The 26,738-nt window shown below is 40.0% G+C and overlaps 1 protein-coding gene across 7 annotated transcripts in view; it reads right to left on the bottom strand.

Annotated features, from left to right (window-relative positions):
- Nucleotides 1–19,480: 19,480 nt before the first annotated feature.
- LOC122559186 (hyaluronan and proteoglycan link protein 1-like) overlaps nt 19,481–26,738 on the bottom strand; it is a 286,292-nt gene continuing 279,034 nt past the window's right edge. For all 7 annotated transcript variants that reach the window (XM_087999686.1, XM_043708575.2, XM_043708586.2 and 4 more), the window contains one exon: nt 19,481–24,477. In XM_087999686.1, the coding sequence (XP_087855812.1) occupies nt 24,191–24,477 (287 nt within the window). In that variant the 3' untranslated portion in view covers nt 19,481–24,190. The remainder of the gene's footprint in view (nt 24,478–26,738) is intronic.

The raw sequence follows: 26,738 nt of genomic DNA, 5'->3' as shown, positions 1-26,738 counted from the left end.
TCTGGTACCAAACCTTTAGACAATGATGACTCAAATATCAAAGCCAAAGGCTCTGCTATCTCCTCCCTAGCTTCCCAGAGAATCCTCGAATAAATCCCATCCAGCCCAGGGGACTTGTCTACTTTCACTCCTTCTAGAATTGATAACATCTGTTCGTAACTAACCTCGATCCTTTCTAGTCTAATATCTCGTATCTCATTCTTTTCCTCTACAATATTCTCCTTTTCCTGAGTGAAAACTGATGAGAAATGTTCATTGAGCACCTCTCTGGTCTCCACAGGGTCCACACTCAACTTCCCACTTTTGTCTTTTATTGGTCCTATTCCTACCCTAATCATCCTTTTATTGCTCACATACCTATAGAAAGCTTTAGGGTTCTCCTTTATTCTATTTGCTAAAGACTGCTCGTGTCCTCTCTTTGCTCTTCTTAACTCTCTCTTTAATTCCTTCCGAGCTGATCTGTAACTCTCCATCACCTCATCTGAACCATCTTGCCTCATCAACACGTAAGCCTCCTTCTTCTTCGTAACATGAGATGCAATTTCTGTTGTAAACCACGGTTCCCTTACTTTATCACTTCCTCCCTGCCTGACAGGGACATACTATCAAGGACATGCAATATCTGTTCCTTAAACCAGCTTCACATTTCCATTGTCTGCATCCCCTGCATTTTGCTACCCCATTGTATGCATCTTAATTCTTCCCTAAGCGCATTATAATTACCCTTACCCCATTGGTAACTCCTGACCTGTGGCATATACCTATCCCTTTCCATCACTTAACTAAACGTAACTGAATTATGGTCACTCTCTCCAAAGTGCTCACCTGCAACTAAACCAAACACCTGGCTTGGTTCATTAGCAAGTACCAGATCCAGTGTGGCCTCCCCTCTTGTCGGCCCTTCGACATACTGACATACTGTGTCAGGAAACCCTCCTGTACACATTGGTCAAAAACTGATCCATCCGACGTACTAGGGCTATAGCATTTCCAGTCAATGTTAGGGAAGTTAAAGTCCCCCATAATGACCACCCTGTTCCTTTCACTCCTACCCAGAATAATTTTGCTAATCCTCTCTTCCACCTCCCTGGAACTCTGCTGAGGCCTATAAATAATGCCAAGCAGCGTGACCTCTTCTCTCTTGTTTCTAACCTCAGCCCACACCTCAGTAGATGAGTCCTCATCAAAAGTTCTCTCAGCCACAGTCATACTATCCTTGACTAACAAGGCCACATCTCCCCCTCTTATGCCACCTTGCCTGTTCTTAATGAAAGATCTAAACCCTGGAACCTGCAACATCTAGTCCTCACCCTGCTCTGTCCATGTCTCTGAAATGGCTACAACATCGAAATCCTAGGTGACTATCCATGCTGCAAGCTCACCGACCTTATTTCAGATACTTCTGGCGTTGAAGTAGACACACTTCAAACCAGTCTGCAAGCACATTCCTGTGACCCTGACATCCTGTTCCTGTCCTTCCTACTCTCATCCTCCTGTACACTGCAACTACACCTTCGGTTCCCATCCCCCTGTTGAGCTATTTTAACCCCCCCCCCCACAAATAGCACCAGCAAATTTCTCACCCAGGATATTAATACCCCTCTGGTTCAAGTGAAGATCATCCTCTTTGTACAAGTCCCACCTTCCCCAGAATGACCCCCAGTTATCCAAGAACCTGAAACCCTCCCTCCTGCACCATCCTTACAGCCACACGTTCAGCTGATATCTCTCCCTATTCCTTGCCTCGCGTCACGTGGCATGGGTAACAAACCAGAGATAACAACTCTGTTTGTTTGTTCTAGCTCTCAGCTTCCACCCTAGCTCCCTGAAATCCTGCCTTACATCCCTATCCCTCTTTCTATCTATGTTGTTGGTAACTACATGGACAATGACTTGAGGCTGGTCACTCTCTCCCTTCAGGAGCCCAAAGATACGAGCTGAGACATCACGGACCCTGGCACCTGGGAGGCAACACACCAACCGCGAGTCTCATTCGTTCCCAACAAACCTTCTATCTGAACCTCTAACTATCGAGTCCCCAATGACTAACACTCTCCTCCTTTCCCTCCTTTCCTTCTGTGCAACAGGGACAGGCTCTGTGCCAGAGACCTGGGCCCCACTGCATACCCCTGGTAAGTCGTCCCCATCAACAGTATCCAAAACGGCATACATGTTTTTCAGGGGAATGACTGTAGGGGATCCCTCCACTGACTGTTTTTTTTCTGCTTCAAACAGCCGCCCAGCTTTTTTCATGCCCAGGAGTAACTACTTCCCTGTAACTCTTATCTATCACAGCCTCTGCCTCCCGAATGATCTGAAGTTCATCCAGCTCCCGCTCCAGTTCCCTAACACGGTCTTGGAGGAGCGAGAGTTGGGTGCACTCCCTGTAGATGTACTTGGATGGGACACTAATGAGCTCCCTCACCTCAAACATCATTCAGGAGGAACATTGCTCTCCCTGCATTGCCATCCCTGCTCGTCCCCTAGTCACAAAGTAAAAAAGAAGAGAAGCTTACCTGATATGTCCCTGGTTTTAAGGTTAGAGGACGTGGTTGGGTGGGGGGCCCTACAAATGTAGGGTCTCGGGTTGAGAAAACACTGACTTATATAGCTGGACAGAAATAAAAATAAGAAGTCCCTCCTCTCCCAGAAACCTCTATTCTCTGACTTCAAATTTAAATGCACAAATCAGTGACTCACTGCTCCCAGCAGGCCCCTGGTGCAAGTTCACACCCTTCGAGTTGCTGCTGCCGCTCAAAAACAGAAATGGAGGACTCCAGCGCTCATGGTAAGTTTTTAAAGGTTTGAATCAGTGACTCACCACTCCCGGCAGGCCCTGGTGCAAGCTCCCGCCCTTCAAGTTGCTGCCCTTTTCCCTTCCTATGTCGTTAGTTCCAATGTGTACAATGAACTTCTGCTGGTTCCTCTCCCCCTTGAGAACATTCTGCATTCGCTCTGAGGCATCCTTGGTGCTGGCACCAGGGAGACAACACACAATTTTGATTTTTAGCTGCTGGCCGCAGAAACATCTGTCTATGCCTCTGACTAGCGAGACCCTTGTTTTTTGACCATATTCTGATGACAGTAAAACCAAAGTTAAAACAATCCAAAAAAGCAATCAATATTTTGAAACACAGGAGAAGAAAGCAGGAAAGAAATAAAAATATTTATCAAACATACTCCTGACCCTTGAGGAGCACTTCCAGGCATGAGCTTTTGTTACAGTTGTTAAATAATCAAAATTATGGGCACTTGGAGTTATGTAAACACAAAGTCTGTTTAAAAGATTAAAATAAAGTTCGTTGCGGAAAATGCTTCTGAGAGTAAACTCCGATGAAAAAATAAAACCATAAGACAAGAGTAGAAATAAGCCATTCAGCCCATTAATTCTGCTCCATCATTTAATGAGATCACGGCAGATCTGATTATCTTCAACTCCACTTCTTTATCTTTTTGCCATAAACCTTGATTGCCTTACTGATTAAAAATATGTCCATCTCAGCCTTGAATATACTTAATAAGCCAACCTTGACAGCTCTCTGCAGTGCAGAATTCCTCCAATTCACCATCTTTTGAGAGAAGAAATTCCTCCTCATCTGTATCTTAAATGAGATTACGTGCTCTAGTCTAAGACTCTTCCATAAGGGAAATCAATATTTCCACATCAATCTTGTGAAACCTCCTAGGATTCATTTCTGTTTCAATAAGATCACCTCTCAGCTTAACCTATCTGTTTCACTCTGCAGACTCTTTCTGTCATTCTCAACATTCGTCTTCCCAGCTATTTTTATTTCATTGCACACATGGTGACAGTGCAATCAAATTCATTATTAAGTCATTAATATTTGACGTAGATTGTTGTTCCCCAGCATGTATCCCTGTGGCATTCTACTATTTACAGGTTGCTATCCTGAAAATGCCCCAAATACCCCAATTCTTTGTCTTTGATTAGTTAACCAATTCTCTATTCACGCGAATAAACTTATGAACTTGTATCTTATTAAGTAGTGTATTGTGTGGACTTTATAAAATGCCTTCTGAATATCCAAATGTACTGCAGGCACAGCTTAGACCATCTGACCATAAAACCATAAGACATAGGAGTGGAAGTAAGGCTATTTGGCCCATCGAGTCGACTCTGCCATTTAATCATGCCTGATGGGTGTTTCAATTCCACTTACCCACACTCTCCCCATAGCCCTTAATTCCTTACGAGATCAAGAATTTATCAATCTCTTCCTTAAAGACACCCAACGTCCTGGCCTCTACTGCGCTTCCACTTTATCTATCAAGCTTGCTACTCCCTCATTTGAATAAATTTATCAGGCTTGATTTTATCTTTGTGGAGCACTACTGACTCTGCTTTATTATAATGTGCATTTCTAAATGTTCTGCTATTGCATACTTTCTAATGGACTGTAACATTTTTCCAATAAGACTTTAAGCTATCTGGTTGACAGTTACCCTTTTTTGTCTGTTCCCCTTTTTTAACAATGATGTTACATTGGCAGTTTTCCAATTCTTTGGGACGTTTCCAGAATCTAAGGATTCTGGAAGATTACTCTCAGTATGTCCACTATATCTATAGTTACTTCCTTTAATATCCAAAGATGCACCCCATCAGGACCAGGGGACCTATTGCCTTCAGCCTCATTAGTTTTCATAGCACTTTTTCTCTAGTGATGATTATTGCGTTCATTTCCTCTCCTCCTTTTGCTTCTTGATTATTTAGTAAATTTTGGAAGGTTGTTCATGTCTTCTACTGTGAATATTGATGCAAATTGTTTATTAAACTGTTTTGCCATTTTGTGGTTTCTCTATTATTACTTTCCCGATCTCATTCTCTAAGAGGTTTTGGCCTCTCTCTTCATTATATATGTGAAGAAGCTTTTGCTGTCCATTGTTGATTTTTTTTTCCTCTATTATATTTTTGATTGTCTTTTGTTAGTTTTAAAAACGTCTTTTCCAATCCTATGGCTTACCACTGATCTTTGCCATATTGTATTTTTTTCTTTTGTGTGACACCATCCTTAACTTTCTTGGTTAACTTTGGCTGGCTTATCCCTTCATGGAATCATTCTTCCTCACTCCTGCACATTTTGTCGTGAGCCATGTACCATGTTCTTAAACATCTGCCACTTTTTTCTCAATTGTTTTGTTGCTAAATTCCTTTCTCAGTCTACCCCAGCCAGCAGTGCCCTCATTCCTTTGTAATTACCCTTGTTTATGACCCAAGTATCTCCCTTTCAAACAGAATATGAAATTCTTCCATGTTACGGTCACTGTCTCCTAGGGGATTTTCTGCTCTGACAAAATTTATTAAACCGGCCTTGGGGTCGACTTTTAAGATAAGGGAAGTTTCCAAACCACGTGCAAATCTTAAAAATTGAAAAAGGTGTTAATTATAATGTCAGGCCAATGTAATCCATTGCAGCGTATGTGAGTTTTTCCGAGGAGAGACAGTATACCTCCTAACCCATTTTCCTGTGCCTCAACACAAATGAAACTAAATGTAGAGATTTTTAATTGATTGACATTACTGCCAATATCCAGATCATCTGAAATTGAACCTTTGAATGCTGACAGGCAGTGAAGTCTCAGCTCTATAAACTGGTAAGATTCCTAATTGAAACCAGCAGGATTGTCACTGGAGCTGGAAGCTGTTGCACTGCTGTTTCTGGATTGGGTTCAGAAGCAAAAGGTTTCTTCACACACTGTTCCTTCATTTCTGAACTTTATTTTCTGTCAAAAGGTGTTTGTATATTGAGTGATGTGAGACCTATGCGAATAACTTGAATTTGTAATTCAGGTGGATTAAAATAATGACCTGCAGAACATATCTAAATGTAAATTGACACAAGATAGGAGGAAATTAGGACCCATTGTAGCTTTGATGAGCCGAAGCACACATAGTTTCACACGATACAGTCCTGACCATTGGAACTATGCCTGCAGTTGTATTTGATTGGTATCTGCTGTTTTTTGCAGATGCAGTGGCCGGGTGGGGGAAGGGAGTGGTGGTGAGGGCACAAAATTTGCATAGAACAGTAAGGTACAAGTGAATGAGCCTCCAGCATATCCTCCATAATATAGAAAAAGGAATGCCACTGTATATCATTGAGGGTATTTCTTTTGCTTTCCCAACCTAATTTCCTTAAAGGACTGAATAAGAAGAATGTCCCTGAAAAGCTCAATTTACTTTGGAGTCCAGCATGCTCCACTGCCTGGCTTCACATTGGTGGGGCCCACCTTTGCCAATTTGAAGACCAGCACTCCTCGGCTGACTCAGCCTGCCAGCCATCTGCCAGGCTGGGTCCTGACTAAACCTGTGAAGTAGACATTCTGTATATCTGGCAACATTAGAGTGGTGGAGTGAGTGGGAGCAGTCCTGAGGAAATTCCAGACCTAGGTGTCTGCAATTTTCCAAGGAATTCCATCAGTTTCCTGTCAGAGTTAGAGCAGGAGACTGGCACAAACCCCACAGAATATCAGCAGCAAAGTTTATTGCCTCATTTAAGGACATGCAGTGACCAAGGTGTCTTGATTTAGTCACTGCAAAGGAATTCATGTTAATGTGCTCTGAATTAATATTATCTGAACTGGTTAGTTCCACACCAGTATTTAGCTCTGTAAACACCAGCTATAGTTGTTCCCATTGGAGTAAAAGAAAACATTAAACTGACAGTGAAAAATTACAAAATATTTGGAATTACTGCCTCAAACAACTTCATTTGTGAAGGATTCAATATGTGGTCCAGAGTGGTTTGTGTTTTCTTTCTGTAGTAACCTTTGATAGTGAAACATTTATGTTCTTTTCAATTAACTAGAATTGCAAACACAATTCCTTATCTGGTATATTGCATGAGAGTTATTGATCCTCCATTAATTCACTACATAATGGTACAAAACCTTATGAAGTGGGGTGACCCTAGACTTTTCACAAGTTACACAACGATCGTAGCATTATGTGAGCATTACATTCAAACATTATTGAAGACAGCAAAGGTATACATAAACCTGTAAAATTGCTTTTAGAATTAATCTGATGTTGAGACAAAGCATCCCAAATTTGTGAGGTGCCTAAATGATTGAGGATAGGGATATTTGTGGAGTGCCCTCCATTAGTGAGTTTTTTTCAGAGATGCAAGTTTGGAAGGTGCTGTCGAAGGATCTTTGATCAACTTTGCAATGCATCTTGTAGATAGTACCCCATGCTATTACTGAGCATCATTGGTGGAAGGAATGGATGTTTGTGGGTGTGCTACCAATCAAGCGGGCTGCTTTGTCTTGGATGGTATCAAGCTTCTTGTTTTCAGAACTGGACACATCAGGCCAATGGAGTGTATTCCACCACACTCATCACTGTGCTTTGTTGATGTGGATATGGCATTGTCTGAAAATTAGACCATTCAGGAGATATGAGGATATATTGCACACAAAGTATGGTAGAGGTTTGGAATTCTCTTCCACAAATGGCAGTTGACGCTAGATCAGTTGTTAGCTTTAAATCTGAAATTGGTCATTTCTTTTTGTTAAGGAAAGGTATTAAGCATATTGGCCAAAGGTAGGTATATACATTTAGGCCACAGATCAGCCATGAATGCATAAATGGTGGAACAGGCCTAAGCGACTGAGTGGCCTAACCTTGTTTCTATGTTCCTATGGGGAATAGGCTTTGGCAATCAGGCGATGAGTTACTCATTGCAGGATTCCAAGCCTCTGACCACAGTATTGATATGCCTAGTGTAGTTTCTGGTCAATGGATATTGATATTGAGGAGGGGGCTGGGGGCTTGGTGGTAGGTTCAGTGATGGTAACACCATTGAATGTCAAAGGACAATAGATTCTCCCTTGTTTGAGATGATTATTGTCTGGCACTTGAATGGCACAAAAGTTACTTGTCACTTTTCAATCCAAGCCTAAATATTGTGCACATCTTCTTGCACTTGAACATGGACTGCTTCTGTATTTGAGGTGTTCTGGATAATGCTGGAGACCGTGCAATCATCAAGAAAATACTCATTCTGACCTTATGATGGAAGGAAGATTTTTGATGAAGTTGCTGAAGGTGGTTTGAATTGGACATTACTCTGAGGAATACCTGCAGATGATTGACCTCTTTTGTGCTAGGTATGGCTCAAATCAGCAGAGAGCTTTATCCAGGATGATATCAAGCTTCTTGAGTGTTTTTGGAGTTGCACACATTCAGGAATCGGAGAGTTTTCCTCAAACTCTTGACTTGTGGATGGTGGACAGGAACTGGGGACACAGGATTTGAGATACATTCTGCAGAAATCATAATCTGTGACTCATTTTTGTAGCTACAGTATTTATATGATTGATTCATTTCAATTTCTGGTTAATAGCAAACACCATCAATAGTGGAGGTCTCTGTGACGATAATGTTGTTGAATGTCAAGGGGTGATGGTTAGATAATCACTCTTGTTAGTGATAATCATCATGTGGGACTTGTATGGCGTGAATACTAATTACCAATTATCAACATACATATATACACAGACTGCTTCGGTATCTGAGGAATCATAAATGGTGCTGAATAGAATCCCTACAGTGTGGAAACAGGACACTCAGCCCAACGAGTCCATAGCACCTCTCTGAAGAGCATCCTACTCAGACTCATCCCCCTACTCTATCCCTGTAACCCTGCAATGGCTAATCAACTAACCTAGACATCTTTGGAGACCATGGGCAACTTAGCATCATTAATCCACCTTACCTGCACATCTTTGAATGGTGAGAGGAAACTTGAGCACCCGGAGGAAATCCACTCTGACACAGGGAGAATGTGCAAAGTCCACACAGATAGTCACCTAGGCCTGGAACTGAACCCGGGTCCCTGGTGCTGTGAGGCAGCAGTGTTAACCAGTGAGTTACCATGCTACCCTATAGAGTCATACAGATGAAACAGACCCTTCAGTCCAATTCATCCATGCTGATCAGGTTTCCCAAATTAAACTCGACCCACTTGCCTGTATTTGGCCCATATCCTTCTAAATCTTTCCTTATCATGTACCTCTCCAAATGTCTTTTACATGTTGTAACTGTACCTACATCTACCACTTCCTCCGGCAGTTAATTCTATATATTCACCACTCTCACTGTAAAAAAGTGCCTCTTGGGTCCCTTTTAAATTTTTCTCGTCTCACCTTAAAATTATGTCCTCTAGTTTTGAACTTCCCAACCCTTAGGAAAAGACCTTTGCTATTCACCTTATTTATGCCCCTCATGATTTCATAAACCTCGAGGGTCACTCCTCAATCTCTTATATTGTGCAGTCATTGGTGAACATCCCCACTTCTGACTTTATGATGGAAGGAAGGTCATTGATGAAGCAGCTGATGATGATTGAATCAGAGACATTACATGGAGAAACTCCTGCAGGCATGTCCTTGATGGAGATGTGTGACCTCCAACAACTACAAATATCTTCCTTTTTTTGTTAATGTATGATTCCAATTGGTGACATTTCTTCATCGAATTCCCACTGACTCCAGTTTTGTGAGGACCCCTTGGTGTCACCCCCATTTGAAGGCTGCCTTGATAAAAAGGGCAGTCATGTCACCTTGCCTCTGGAGTCGATATTTTCACTAAGCCTGTAATGAGCTCAGGACCTGAGTCCCCTGGCAGAAACAAATCTGAGCATCAATGTGCACGACAGCATTGCTAATGACCTCTTCTATTACTTTTTAAAACTCATTCAGAGTGGGTGCATCACTGGATCATCTGGCATTTGGTGTCCTTCCTAATTGTCCTACAACTGAATACTTCGCTAGACCATTTCAGAGTTGAGAATCAGTCATATTGCTGTAGGTCTAGAGTCACATATAAGACAGACCAGGTAACAAGAACAGACTTCCATCCCTAAAGGACATTAATGAGTCAGATGTGGTTTTACAACAATCAACAGTAGTTACATGGTCACGTTTACTTCCATACATCATGGAATTAAAATTTCACCCCTGCCCATAGAACATTAGCCCAGGTCTTTAGCTTACTAATATTGCCATTATTGCTATATTGCTATTACTAATATTGCTATTATGCCACAATCTCCTCCCTACTTTCCTGATGATTGAGTATGGACTGATAGTTTAATGATTGGCTGTGGTGGTTCTGTTTTTTTGTGTAGAGGGCACACCCAGGCAATGTTCCATATTGTCAAGTATGTCAGTGTTATAGCTATAATAGAACAACATGACTAGAGGCATTGCAAGTTCTGGAGCACAAGACTTCAGTACAATTGTTCAAACGTTGTCAGGATCCATAAACTTTGCATTATGCAATGTCTTCAGTTATTTCTTGATATCACATGGAGTGATGTCAATGGAATGATTGAATTGGTTGAAGACTGACATCTGTGATCCTATAGACTCAGAAGAATCACTCACTTGGCACTTGTGGCTGAAAATGGATTCAAATACCTCAGCCTTACATGCTGGTCTCCCCCATATCATATTTGTGGATAAATCTTATTAGTTGTTTAATTGTCTACCTCATTCATGACTGGGTGTAGTAGGATGATAGAAGTTAGGTCAAATCCATTGGTTGCGAGTTTGATCGAGGGAAATTGGGTGAGTTTAGAATTGGGTCACAAGTATGATTGGAAAGGCACTGTTGATGTGATTTGAGTGGAAGATATTATTGTATTCAGGGAACAGTTGCCCTTTTGTTATTGAGGGGCATGGATGGGAGAATAGTCAATGTCTTTTCCCCAGGGCAGGGGAGTCCAAAACTAGAGGGCATAAGTTTAAGGTGAGAGGGGAAAGATTTAAAAAGGACCTAGGAGGCAACTTTTTCACACAGAGGCTGGTGCATATATGGAATGAACTGCCAGAGGAAATGGTGGACGCTGGTACAATTACATTTAAAAGACATCTAGATGGGTATATGAATAGGAAGGGTTTAGAGGGATATGGGCCAAATGCTGGCATATGGGACTAGATTAATGTAGGATATCTGGTTGGCTTGGGCAAGTTGGATTGCAGGGTCTGTTTCCGTGCGATATGACTCTATGACTATAAATGCTCAAAGGAGAGAGGGGTAGAAGATGCTGATATTGTGAGCAGAAATAGAGTTGGTTGCTCATGGGCAATATTAAACTGACAAGAGAGTAATTGTGCACAATGACATGTTTCAGTCTTCTCTAACAACATGTGTCACCAAACAACCTTGGGATAGGTAGACACATGAAAAAACAGATAGTTACTCAGTGATGCAGTGATCCAAGTGACATATCTGCTTAACATCTCTGTGGCATGACCAGAAAACACTTGTGAAAATAAGGTCCAATGCAAGAATGGCAAAATAAGTCATTCTATGGCCTCCCTTGGTATAATGCAATATTTCTCACACTAGGGAGGAGCATGTCAAGTCTTTCTTTGTGATGAATGCAACTGTTCCAATTGGCAAGAACCTCTTCTGTTCCTTATGTTTCCTACCCAGGTCCATGGATGCACCCAACCACAGCAGGGCTCCATTGTTGTAGTTACTGCCATTCAGCAACAGCACACGGAGACAGTGGAGAAAGGGGTGCAGTAGCAAGCCCTGAACCAGCTACAACCAGTAGGGGAAGCCAAATCTCCACTACATGAAGATGGTGCAGCTCAAGGGGCTTTCAGAATGCCTTGCAGATAGCGGAAGGCCAGAGTCTTTTGTTCACAAAGCACTCTTTGTTGGCTTGTCATTGTATGATTTGGATCCTCTCAATAATCATTGAAGTCCTTTTTTGTCTATGAAGACCCCCGGAGAACAATGATGAAATGCTGTGCTCCAGTTTCCAAGGAAACCTAAACACATAAACAAAAAGTAGGCCATACCACCAGTGCTTCATCTGGAGACTCACTGATGATGTTACCTCGTATGGGGACAAAACGTCTGAAAATGGACCTTCCAGTTCAGCGACCAAACCTACATCCAGAACTTGAGTGAAAGCAAATGACTGCTGATTGAGTTCATTAATGTGCATTAAATCTTTTTACAGAGGAACCTCGATTATCCGAACATCAATGATCCGAATTTTGGATTATCCGAAGATCTCAAAGTCCCGATAGAAACATTACATCAAAGAGGTGCTTCAACACTGTCCACGTCTTTTGTTAACAATGATTAAAAATGAACTCGGCTTACTGAAATGCTGCTGAGAACAGTCCTGTACATGGATGGGGGCCCTGACTGACCTCCCACTCTCTCTCCTCGCTCATTCCCTGGAGTTATACACAAGGGTGTACCCTAAACCCCCCTTCCCCAGATAATCTCTCCCACATTGTCTTGTACAGGGCAAAGGTGGAACCTGACAAAAAGTTGTAGTATAACGTTTTTTGTGTGTTTGTGTGCGTGGGTGTGTGTGCTATTTTGAGACTCACCCTCCCAAAGGCAGCAGCAATCTTCCTATTGTTGTCCAGTCTGGCTGCCCCAGAGGTGGGGGTGGGGGGGTATGTTGTTTGGGGATGAAAGGGACCTCACTGGGCTGGCGTGGATGGGTTGAGGGGTCACAGGGGGCAGGGTTGGATGGGGTTGGGGGGGCCGGATGGTGGATGGGTTTGGGGAAGCAGATGGGGGGTACCGGGGGACGGGGCTGGCGTGGGGGTGAACGGGGGTGCAGGGACCACGCGCGGTGTGCTGCTGCCTAGTCTTCTGAACGTGGAGCAGACTTAGCAAGTGCTCGCTGTGTCAATCCCATTGAACTGTTTGGGGCAGTGTTGGTGGGGGGGCTGGGGGAGGGGGGGCTTCAGCAATGCTGCAGGTCCTTTACACACAAGTGTGTGCCTCTGCTCAGAAACAAATCCTGAGACAGAGAGAGGCAGCAAGGCAGTCAGAGCGAGGAAAAAGGAAACTTCAAAAAAACCCAAACCCTAGAGGAGAAGCATTGAATAAATTAACTGAATAATCAATTATCTGAACGAAATAGTGCTCGGCCATCTTGTTCGGATAATCGAGGTTCCTCTGTACAGTCAAGAGTAAAATAAGAATGTTCCATTGATGCTCACTGATGATAGTATTATAGTTCCAAGAATTATTATATGTGAAAGCTATATTTAGAACAAAATTAAACACATACCTATAGCTTTACAATAAACATCCCTTACTGGTCATTACGGACAATCACATTGTGTTGCGAATGTCTCAGTTTCCATCAGCTTTATACATTTTTCGAATCGCGCAGTGTAATGACCGACCAATGAGATACAATATGCAAATCCACTGCCTCACGGCGCCAGGCACTCGGGTTCAATTCCTGCCTCAGGCAACTGTCTGTGTGGAGTTTGCACATTCTTCCCATGTCTGCGTGGGTTTCCTCCGGGTGCTCCGGTTTCCTACCACAGTCTAAAATGTGCAAGTTAGATGAATTGGCCATGCTAAATTGCCCGTAGTGGTAGGTGAAGTGGTAAATGTATGGTAATGGGTCTGTGTGGGTTGCTCTTCGGAGGGTTGGTGTGGACTGTTTCCACACTAAGTAATCTAATCTAATGTGAATAATACATTGAGCACAAGAGGCACTGCACCAAAGCTTAACTGCAGCAAAAAAAAGTCAAGCTTTTCTCTCAGAGTACAGTTAACATCTGAGATAGTCACTTTAAATGGAAAAATCAATAATTCTCCTTTCCTCCAATGCTGCCCTAATATTTAACTTGCTTAACTTAAAACATTTTGGTGTAATATCCTATGCCTTAATATATGCATGTATTATATTAGGTATGTAATTAAGGTATGTAAATAATTCTTTCATGTTTAGAAAATGCCTTTTTTATTCCAACTGGATTGAAGCTCTAATGAGGAATATCAACATTCAACCGTATTTTCTGTAAAGTCTGTGCTGTACTGTTTTGTATTTGTATTTATTTATAATTAAAGTTTTTGAAATAAACTGTCCCATCATTTAGCAATATAAACAATTTACATACTTGCTTTCTAAAACTTTACCATGTAAATAAATTTAACAAACAAAACTTATGAATTAAATGCTCTGATGTAGAATATCTGGTTCACCCTTTAGGCTTCAGCACAACTCAAAACAATTTGGAGTAGATTTTTATTTTTGTGTGCCTGACTAGTGGAGCATGTACATTGGCAACCTGTTGTGGCAATGAAAAGACACAACTCAGACAGAATTTAGACCTAGCGATGGGGGTCATCCTTAACAGCGTAAATGCCTATTGAGAGCGTCATGTTGATTTTCTCCAGGACACCTGTGGCAATTGCAGTGTAAGCAGACCGTACCAATGTCTAGTCACTTAGAGGCAGGGGAAGTGGTATCTGTTGCTGGCAATTGTTTATGACTTTTGCCAAGGTTTTTGCTGGATCATTGGAGGCATTTGAATAGATTGGGATGGAAACATCACTGAGCTGGGGCTAGGGGTGTTGGACATAATGGTGGGAGGTTGATTTTCAGAGGCCCTCTATTCCCAAAGCAGGTCCCTCAACTGGGCACCAACAAAGTTTGCTGAACAGACTTTGGGACTTATGGAAAATGAGTGCACGTACTGTTAAATCACTGCGGCACCCTTACATTCTGGTGGAATCCAGGATAATTAGCTTTCAGTGATTCATTAATCAGCAATTGACATCTTAGTGCCCCTGGGTAGGATTTCCTTGTCAGGCCCATACCAACCTTCATTAAATTGAGAACAGTTTTCTTGACACCAGGAAGCAAATGTAAGTACTCCTCTTTAGTCCTCTAGGATACCTCCTGCCTTCAAACTCATGTGGTAGGGCATGTTAAGTACTGACCATAATTTTGAGGTGTTTAAATTCAATAGAGGAGGCACAGACTCTGATATAACTCAGATCAAGTACAGAAAATTGGGTTGAAAATACTGCCATTAAGGTTGTGAATGAGGAACAGGGAAGATTAGATTACTTACAGTATGGAAACAGGCCCTTCGGCCCAACAAGTCCACACCGACCCGCCACCTACCCAGACCCATTCCCCTACACCTAACACTACGGGCAATTTAGCATGGCCAATTCACCTGCACATTTTTGGATTGTGGGAGGAAACCGGAGCACCCGGAGGAAAACCATGCAGACACTGGGAGAATGTGCAAACTCCACACAGAGAGTCGCCTGAGGCGGGAATGGAATCCAGGTCTCTAGTGCCGTGAGGCAGCAGTGCTAACCACCGTGCCGCCCATGAACTGATTAACTGACAAAATGGATGCATATCACCTGATCAGATGGCTTACTTTTTGTTCTTTTCTTCACACATCCCATTTTACTCCAATCAAACTTATGACATCTCCAGTAATCTCCCATCCAGAAAAAAGGTCTTCAACCTGAAACCTTAATTCTACCTCCCAGTATGCATATACCGCAAGACCTGCTGAGTACTTCCAGCAGTTTCTGTAACTATTTCAGATTTCCACCATTCATAACATATTCTTTTCCAATATCCAACTGATTTGAGCTTGTACTGGCACTTCCTATTTAAAGCATTCATCACGTTTATATTTACGTCTGAGAATCCTTACACGTAGATTAAAAGGGGCTGTCTCCTTAAATAGATAGTCACTTCAGACACCTGCTGGAGGCCCCTTTCAAAGCAATGTCAATTTGTCACGTCACTAAAGGAGCAATAAGTCAACTGAACATATTTTGAGGCCATTAAATTCAATTAATGCAAAGTTAGACCACTCAAAATTGACCCCCTTTTGTGTGTGCATAAAATGTACAATTGAAAGCAGTACACGCATCCACATTAACACTCTCAAAGTAGTCTGATATACCTTAGAATGTTAAGAATCAGTTGATAGGGTTACCTTTGGAAACAGATTGTTAATTCATTTAATAAAATAGCATGATAATAAATCACAAAATTAAACTTCAGGGAAAGTTATTTTCATACTTTTATTAGCATTGCTGTGCTCCTGTCACAAAATGCAAAAACAAAAAAAAAGTTTTTTTAATACTTGAAATAAATTCCTTCAAATATTGATCTTTGGGGTTGAATTTTACCTAATTTCCAATATGATATTCTACAATTTACATTATATTAAATCAGTTGCTTCACTTTGTTAATGTATTCCAAGTAATTTGTTTTGAAGACACATCAATAGTACTAATGTGGTACAGTGCAAATAGGTGCAGAAAAGGCATACAAACATAGAAGCACATCATATTTACATAGCAAGATAACAGAGTCCTGAAGGATTTCTTTCTGCATCCAGCAGCATGCCAAATGTTTAGTGCCATTAAAACATTGTTCTATGTGCTTGTGTTCTAAAAAATAAATTTTAATTTTCTTCTTCCATCATATTATATTTCTGTAATGGTGTCACCAGAATGCTGCAGGTTGTAGTAAAGTATTCAGTCCTCCAAAGGTTAGAATTAAGATACTGATAATACAGAGTGACAAAATATTGCAGTATGTGAGAGCAGGAAGTCTAAGTATCGCTAGCAAAAAAACCCCAGCATTTTTCCCTTGAGCAAGACCAATGCTGCAAACCTTGATGCTATTTAAAACGCTGTCAGCAATAAATTTTTACTGTGTCATTGTTCTGTCGGCTGAAGCAACAAATCCATGCTAATGGGAAATTGCATATAAATGATCCATATACTGGGTTGTATATTTATGTACATTTAAGAATTAATATTTGGTCAGATGTTTGAGACGAGATGCTTAGCAGTAAAAGGACACATCGGGGCCATTGATACTGCAAGATAAATCTGGATCTCTGCAGAAATCAGTGTCAAACCTTTGATTATCCCCTTGACTCACCTCCAAAATCCATATTTCATAGAATGCATGCAACACTAATCTTTATACACTGCGTAATATTCAAGGAGGATTACAGTGCACAGTCCACTCTTGAGTGAAGATAGCTTTTCATTTTCAGGATTTGCTCATTCATTGCACATAACATTTTTCAATGGAACAGTTACTCTATTGTTCTAATTCAAATTACTGACTTACAACTTTAAAGAAATTATCAATAAACAAAAAAGTCTAAATTGAAATTATACACATATGCTCTAATCAGCTGTATTTTCATCTCAAATTGATAGCCCTACTTATTCATAGCCCTTATGTAGTAAGAGCTAAAATGGGTTTAAATATCAACTTTTCACACAGCATGTAGTAACTGAGGACCTAAGGAAATACAGTATATCATAATTACTGAGACAGTTTACATATCATCTTTGAACAGTCATTGTATAAGTCAAATAGCTCTCTCAGGGAGAAAGTGAGGACTGCAGATGCTGGAGATCAGAGCTGAAAATGTGTTGCTGGAAAAGCGCAGCAGGTCAGGCAGCATCCAAGGAACAGGAGAATCGATGTTTCGGGCATAAGCCCTTCTTCAGAAGAAGGGCTTATACCCGAAACGTCGATTCTCCTGTTCCTTGGATGCTGCCTGATCTGCTGCGCTTTTCCAGCAACACATAAATAGCTCTCTCGGTAAGTTAAGACTAATTTATTATGGAGTTCATCGTACCATAATTCTTTCATACTATTTGTAACCTTTTCTGTGAATTTGTATTCAGTGGCACGGTGGTTAGCACTACTGCTTCACAGTGCCAGGGACTGGGACTTGATTCCACCCTTGGGCAACTGTCTGTGTGGAGTTTGCACATTCTCCCCATGTCTGCATGAGTTTCCACCAGGTGCTCCAGTTTCCCCGTATTAGGTGCAGATTAGATGGATTGGCCATGTTAAATTGCCCATAGTGTCCAGGGATGTGCAGGCTAGGTGGATTAGCCGTGGGAAAGGCAGGGGTTACAGGTATAGGATAAGGAGGTGGGTCTGGGTGGGTTGATCTTCAGAGCGTTGGTACACTGTAGGGCTTCTATGAATCCATTAAAAACAACTGATATTATTTAAATCTCTCTCCAAATTCATACTAGTGGCTTTTGTATCTTTTTTTAAATTATGTGAACCAATGCACTGATTATATTAAGATACTTTGATTTGTTTGATTATGTAATAGCTGCATTTCTTCTTACGAACATTTTGGTAACTCATTCAGTAATAATCCGTCTACATAGTCGAAGATGAATACAGGGGGTTGCCAATTTAAGTATCACACATTGGAATGTTAGAACAACGCAAACATTTTGAAAGTAGATAATCCTTTGCTTCTTTGCCTGCAGTTTTACCAGATAACTCTCTTGAGTTCTTATACAACTAACGTACCTCAGAAATAAAAGAAATTTCTCTGGTAAATTAAAAAAACTTACTGTGGTACCCCACCAGCAATGTGTGCCAAACTCCAAACAAAACATTCTCATTGTCTCACTGGATATTTGTTTGCAGCATCTAATATGTGGCTAAACAATGCACTGTTCAACTAATGCTGCTGCCTGCACTTCTAAGAAATGGACACTTCTAAGATTGGACATAAAAGTACAAATTGAGCCTGAGGCCGGTAAAGTAATTGAACTGTACAACACAATTGAAGCTGAAAGACTGACTGTCATGTCCCAACATATCCTGAAATCAAACCAGTTTCTATGATTTAAAACTGATCACGAAAGGGCTGGAGAAAGATAGTCACTCAAGGCTTACCTCACCACTTTTGTGAATTAAATGCACTCTGCCCTAACAGGGATCAAAAGGAACCTTGGAGAAAGTGAGGACTGCAGATGTTGGACATCAGAGTTGAAAAGTGTGGCAATGGAAAAGTACAGCAGGTCAGGCAGCTTCCGAAGAACAGGAGAATCAATGTTTCCAGCATAAGCCCTTCATCAGGGCATTCCTAATGAAGAGCTTATGTCTGAAACATTGATTCTCCTGCTCCTTGGATGCTGCCTGACCTGCTGTGCTTTTCCAATACCACACTTTTTGACTCAAAAGGAACTTTCCAGAGTGACTTGATAGTAATGCCTTTTCTTTGAAATTACTTCAAAAAAATTTTTTTTATGAATTGAATGGGTCTTATCAAGTACAAGACATGGGTTGTCTCAAACTCTCAAGGTGTGAAATGCACAATACATGTAGCTGAACTAATCACCCACCTTAGTTGGAAAAGGATTTTGGATATGTAACAGGCCAAATGATGAGACAACTATTTTGTCTGCTTTTGAAAGCAGCAAGGTGTTTTTTTTTGCATATAGAGTTCCACCAGAAAGCCACTGAACCAAAGTCATCTAAGCAAAGTCATAAACATCGATTCCTTAAAAGTGGGAAGTGGACTCTCCTCAACCTGCTCCAACTGTAACAACAAAAAGCCCTTGAAGCTTTCTGAGAATTCTCTACTTTACAGAACCTTCACTTTGACTAAAGCATCAGCTCATCCATAAAGACATGCCACTAAATAGACAGAGGTAATCATAATGTTGCAATTGCATTCATTTACTTGAACTCGTCTTTGTGTGCATGAGATGAGTGAGTGAGACATCACATTTTAAATACCTGGGATAGATATGTTCTAAAAAATGATCATTCATTGTTTAATATGCTCAAAATGCTTGCAGGCTAAATTATTTATTGGGACAATCAGTCTGAGGGAGTTAAACATACATCCATTATACACAAGCAAGCTGACTATGGGTAGTGAAAGGGTTTATGTAAATTCTGTCTGTGATACTACTACTGCAACCTGCATAACAAGCAATTTCACCTATTGGATCCAGAAAAAAATAAGTATAGTAAAAATTGTGTTTTCATTACAGACAGTTAGCCGCATCAATAGTATCTTCAACCCTAGTATACCAAAAACAATTCTGCTTGAGACAAAATTAATCTTCCCCGATAAATTCCTCATTTTCTCTCGCTAAACAAGTCTCACTCCTTCCAGAGCAAAAGAAAATCACTTTCCGTAGCACTTTCTAGCTGTCAGAGTCTTGCTATCAAAAATCAGGATGGTCTCTCTTCCAAATCATACCTGCCATGACGTTTTGTCATGTGAGTCAAGACTTCGCTTCTCATTCAGTGAGATGTTGCCCGTCAGCACAAACAAAACTCCCTCTCTATTCAACATTGTTTCATTCTCTGATGCAACAAATTCACTCCAGTGGATCTTGATTTGTTGCATAACTGTTCTGTTAATGCCGAAAAATGGGACAATAATCTTTATTTCTAAAAAGAAACTATCACACACTGGCCTTCTGAGGCCCATTCAATTCTATTTTTAACAAGGTATGAAATATATACCCATCAGTCCTACTTGAAACAGACAGGCACCTAATTAAAATATTTAAATTGGATCTTACTCTAGTTGCAAAGATCATTTGCAATTTCTTTCACTGCATTATACTCCTTATGGCCTATTGTAAATCTTCCAGTCTGCTGCTTTATATGTCCTCACCAGAATTTCCACCCCTAATCTACTTAAAATGCTAACTTTATCTTGGTTTCATGAAGGAGCTATTAGATTTCCTGCCTTCTCCCAGTTGGAGAGCTCCTTTCAGTGCTCATTAATCTCTGGCGATGTTACGCTGATGAGGTTTGACCATGTAAAGTCTACTAGATTAGAGTGGTGCTGGAAAATTCAACAGGTCAGGCAGCATCCGAGGAGCAGGAAAATCGACGTTTGGGCAAAACTATTTAATTCATCATTCATTCATGCTGTGCTTTTCCAGCACTACTCTAATCTAGACTCTGATTTCCAGCATCTGCAGTCCTCCCTTTTGCCATGCAAAGGCTACTGTCCAGCTGATTTTCACCTTTGTGGAAACACACTCTCAACTAGTTTAATTCAGCATTTAGGATAATCACGCTAACCTGAACCATTAATAAACTAAAAAAACGTCAGAACGGCTTTGTATGTAATCATATCACAGCATTTGATATTAGTACTTTCTATCACTAAAAGAATGAGCTTGAAATAGTAGATAATTACAGAAAAGCAGGAAAAAACATTGACCAATGAAAAGTTGACACATGATGTATCCCATTGGAATATAACAGATGCAAAAGCGACATACTGTTGGCAGTATGTAGAAATTCACCCAGTGGGACTACACCAGGTAACACTTAGTCATTTAAACCAGTGCACCCTGATCTCACAATGATGAACAATTAAATATCTTTTTTCTTTGAAGTAGGTTAGATATTGTTGTTTGCTGTAATGTTGTCAATTCATGTAAAGGATCTAAACATATGAATCCACGTCAATGTTTAGACCACGGTTTAGACATTGAACAAGCATCTCTATTTGCTGAATGATAATTGATCTATTCCTCCATTAAATCAGTAATGTCTTTCCAACAGATTAAATAAATTGAATAAAAAATTATGTCAAAACTACTCCAAGTTCTTCTTTGCATTCAATTGTCACTCCTACTTCAACTAGCTATATTGGTGAACAGACTATACGACCTCCAGGTAAGGCCTGAACTAGGTTGTTTCTCAAGTCTGGAAATCTCATTTACATTAGAACTGAATTATAAATGAGTAGTGGTGGTGACACATTTCAATGAGTGAAGCTATTGTCATTTTACAATTTCTAAACTAAAAAGCAAACAATCTAAAATCAAAAAAAGCAATTGAATAGGGATTGTTAAACTGGAAGTACATCATGCTCATAACTAATGTCCAATTAAAAAAAAACTCTGAACGGAATATGATTACTCAGTTGTGATTTCCACAAAGTGATTGTTTGTTGTGATATATGGATTTGTGATCTGGCGCTCACAACTATTAAACAGTGTTTTTATTCTCTTATTGTTCGCGATGAATGAACCCATTATATTTACTTACTATGCAACTGGAGCGGAAAACATTTTGGATAAATGTTTGCTTTGCAGATGATTGCTTGTTTAGATGGAACAGCTCTAAAGGTTGGTAACCTTTAACAATGTGGACCAAGTGAGTGCTGCACAAAGCACACTATGAACCCATGGTATTGCCAGCAGAGAGATGCAACAGGAGCAAGGAAATTAAACCAACATTTTAAAAGAGATCTGCACAATCTTGTCAATAAGTGGCAAGTAATATTTGTGACAAACAAGTGTTAAACAATGGCTATCTTCAACAAGAGAGAATCCAACCTTCCGAATCATGGCATTACCATGACTATCAAACTCCTGAGGGTTACCATGACCAGAAACTGAACTGGACTATCTATATATATATATATATATATATATATACTAGAGCTACAAGATTAGGCCAGGCATTGGGAATTATACAATGAGTACCTCAGCTGCGGGCAGCTCAAAGCCTGTCCACTGTCTATAAGATGTAACTCATGAGTGTGATGGAATATTCCCCACTTGGCTAGATGGGTGCAGTCATGACAACATCCAAAAAACTCAACATCCTCAAGGATAAAGCAGTCCACTTAATTGACACTCCATCTAATGCCTTCAAAATGTACTCCCTCTACTGCCAATGCATAGTTGTAACAGCATGTACCAGATACAAATGCACTGTAACAGCTCACATAGGCTTATTAGATAGTACCTTCCAAATCCACGATGACTACTATTAAGAAGGACAAGGGCAGCAGATACATGGAAATACCATCACCTGCAAGTTTCTTGTCAAATCAAGAACCATGTTGGCTTGGAAGTACATTGCTTATCATATTGGGTCCCGTATCAAAATGGTGGAACTCCCTACATGGCAGCCCTGATCATGTCCCTGAATCCCAAATACTGCAGCAATAGCAATTCCAGAAGGCAGCTCACCACCTCATTTTCCAAGGCAAATAGATACAGGCAATAAATGCAGGCCTAGCCAGTGATAACCACAATCTAAAAATAAAATAAAGAATAAGAAAATAAAAAGCATCTCTCACTTAAAATAGTCACAGGTTCTGACACTGACACTGACACAAGATTTGTGCATGTGTCGGGAGACTCTCCCTATTGTTCTGTCACAAATAAATAGTCTTCTTAAATATAATGGCGACCTTCAATAGATTGTGAAGACATGAAGATGCCGAAGAAGGTGTTGAATTCTCAGGCAATTCATTACTCAGTGCAATAACCAGACCTATTTGTTCAGAGAGAGAAAACTACTATGCGTGCATCAAATAGTCTGCTTGCCACAGAACTATGGAAATTAAGCTACAATAATATATTGAGAAAATTGTACAAACAGGCAGAATGAAACACATTTGGTTTGGTTTCATCATTTTTTTCTTGAACTGAACTTTACTAAACTGTGATAGCACCATAGATTTTTTGAATTTACACATGCAAACTTAGATTTTCAGATTTTAATTTTGCTGGGGATTCAATGAGGATTGTAGAATCCTGTAACCATTTTACATTACAGTAATGTAGTCATTCTTTTCCCTCATCCTCTTCTAGTATTTTAGGATCTATTTAAAAGACTTGGAAAAGCTTATGTTCTGAATACTATCTCATAAAGCATTCTTGATAACAAAGAAAAGCAGTTAAAATATTAGATTGTTGGAAAGCATATTGTTTTCTTGTTCAAATTAGTATATTGGTACAACATAGTACAAATTACTGACTTTAAAATGTTACCAAATGTGGTGCAAATCCACAAAGCACCATTGGAAAAGTGGTCCAGTCTCGCATTTTTTAAAACTTTTTCTGAAAAGATAATTACGATTAAAGTTCAGGGATAAAACTAGCATATTCATCAAAAATGACATATGAAACAAACCTAGCAAAATTAAAATGATGTTGGTATTTTTCAAATTGTTCAATATCAAATGGTTTTGCAAAAGTATGAAAATCAATGCTAGCCGAATCAAATACAATAAATACTCAACAAATAATAGGATGGACTTTAGATTCTAGCATCAAGTTTCTCCATTGCTTTGTTCCACTTGCTGGAGAGTCAGAAATGCAGTATAATTCAGAAAGTTGAAAGGATGAATTTGAATGCTTGTATATTTGACAAAAAAAATGAAAGATTGCCTGAGAAATGTCCATTTTGTAAATGAATACAACTTTAAATAAGATCTGTTTATGGCATGTTCCACCTATTCCTGAATTTTTTATCTGTTAGATACAGTCAGAGCAATGTTCTTTCTAAATTTTGTTAACTGCTACTTTAAAAAGAAGCAAAATGGTGCTAATTCTTGGTATAGATTCCTATAAAAATTATATTATTTTTAAGATTTAATGATTTATGATACATTACAATAAAGAAAAAATGTTTTGGCTTGTTTGAAAATGGCATTGTACAGTAAGTAAAAATATTTTTATCACAGTTTTGGTAACATATTTTGAGTTCATATCATTGAAAGTACATCCTTCACATGTGCAGAATTAAAATAACACTCATCTCCATTTAAGCATTTATATGAATTCTCAGTTGCTTTTGAAGCAGTAGACACCATATAGCCGATGTTTCTTATCTGGGAAGCCAGCAAAGCGCACAGCTGCTTCACTTTCACTGCACCTCTTTCGGGGTCTGCTGATTGGATAACGAACACTGCCATCAGCTAGCCAGCCAGCATCACAGCGGTCATAGCCCAGCAACTTCCAAGCTGCATACATTTGACCAACACTAGCAATCCTTGATCCATCTTTAATACAGGCTTGCACAGCCTCACCATAGGTCAGCTTTCTAAAATGAATCAGATAGTAGAAGCGCCCTAAGAAGAATTAAAGAATGGAAAATTGATTAGCAGTATTCCAACTTAAAGAGTTAGTTATTGTGCAGCTTTCAAAAATTAAACATTTTTACCCATTAAATGTTTTTGATTAGTAATTGGTAATTCTACACAATTATTATAAAGCATCATTTGTACAGAGTAATTCTGATTGCATTATATTCTCACAATGAACACAAATGCAACTAATAGTTATAACAGTTATTAAATGAGTTAGTGAGAATGTAAAAGGAGCCAACAAAATTAAAAAAAGTAGTCTATGAAAATCAAAAAGTCACAGTTTTGCATTTTGAATTCTTTCAGGATTTTCTTCATTAAAAGGATATGACACATGAATACCAAAGATAATACACATACATATACATTATTAAATACATCTACTTGGAATGTACAGCTAAAACATTCTTGTTAATTAGTTGAAAAAAATCTCATAATCTGTTTATAAAATGATATCATGGAAGAACTTGACTTGATGAAGTTGACTTGGGCTGATTTAGTCCATGATTAGATTAGATCCCCTACAGTACGGAAACAGGCCATTTGGCCCAACAAGTCCACACTGATTCTCCGAAGAGTAACTCACCCAGACCCATTCCCCTGCCCTGCATTTACCCCTGACTAATGCACCTAACACTATGGGCAATTTAGCATGGCTAATTCGCCTGACCTGCACATCCTTTGGACTGTGGGAGGAAACCGGAGCACCCGTTGGAAACCCACGCAGACACTGAGGAAATGTGCAAATTCTGCACAGACAGTCGCCCAAGGTTGGAATCAAACCCAGGTCTCTGGCGCTGTGAGGCAGCAGTGAATGATGAACCAATTGAAAATCTGACAACTAATTAAGAATGGAATGAATATCATGCATTATCTTGGATTAAATATCAAATAAACATTATTTGTTTGGCATCATGCAGCCACGCTCACATTTTATTTAGGCCCTCTCCATCCACCCTACACACAGAAGCCTTTTTCCAAACTCGTTTTCAGCCACAATTATCACCTCCTTGATAGCACCCTCTTGTTAAAAATTGCTCTTGGGACGTCCTTATAGCACACAGAGTTGATTGTTGAATGACATCTGGATAATTAGGGACAGGCAGTCAGTGCTGGCTTAGCCAGTGGATGTCACTGGCTAAGCCAGCACTGACTGCCTGTCCCTAATTGTCCAGATGTCATTCAACAATCAACTCTGTGTGCTATAAGGACTCACATATAGGCCAGATCAGGTAAGGATGGTAGATTTCATTCCCTAAAAGTTATCAGTGGACAAGATGGGTTTTCGTAATTATCAACAGTGCTTACAATTAGGCTGGCTTTTTAGTCCAGATTTTTATTGAATTCACATTTCACCACCTGCTCTGGTGAGATTCAAACCCATATCCCTGGAACATTAGCCTGGTTCTAAATAACTGCATTACTAAAATATGCCACTGCCTCCCTTAACCTAAACTATATTCCACGCAATATTGGATTCTACCACATTTTTATTCTCTTAATGAAAGTTCCTACAAAATTATTTATTGTCACTTGGTCGGATATTCAGAGGTTATAGTTTCCACCTGTCAAACTTAACCTTTGATGCAACAGTGAATCAATCATTTCAAATCCCACAACTAATTTAAATTAAATAAATAAGCAGGGGACAAACAGGCACTCAAAGATGGGTTATAACTATTTAAATATGATAGATTTATTAATAGCACTGGCCCAATTGTACAGAGGTATGATCCATTCAATGCAATCTTATTACAAAGCATCAGAAACAGATTACCACCCTAACTGAAAAACTCACAATATTTTTATCTTTAATTGGCTCAGAGTGAGAGACTTGCTGTTATACAGTCCATTACACAGCTTTATTACACCACAGGGGACAGTGAGGTCTACAGATGCTAGAGATCAGAGTTGAGAGTGTGTTGCTGGAAAAGTACAGTAGGTTAGGCAGCATCAAGGAGCAGGAGAATCGATGTTTCGGGCAGCAGCCTTCATTGGGAAGGGCATTCTTGATGAAAGGCTCTGGCCCGAAACGTTGATTTTCCTGTGCCTCGGATGCTGTCTGACCTGCTGTGCTTTTCCAACAACACACTCTCAACTTTATTACAACACAGATTCAGTTGTGAACCCACTCCCATTCCTTCCCTTTCTTATAGCTTTACTTATTACCGCCCTTCCCTCCCCACTTCAGTGGGACTATTCTGTTCTTTCCAGGTAGAAACAATGACTGCAGATGCTGGAAACCA

The sequence above is a fragment of the Chiloscyllium plagiosum genome, unplaced genomic scaffold, assembly GCF_037043375.1.
Source record: "Chiloscyllium plagiosum isolate Xiang-an unplaced genomic scaffold, Cpla_swu_hap1 HiC_scaffold_2, whole genome shotgun sequence".
Lineage (NCBI taxonomy): Eukaryota > Metazoa > Chordata > Chondrichthyes > Orectolobiformes > Hemiscylliidae > Chiloscyllium > Chiloscyllium plagiosum.
This window is presented reverse-complemented; position numbering and strand designations above follow the sequence as displayed.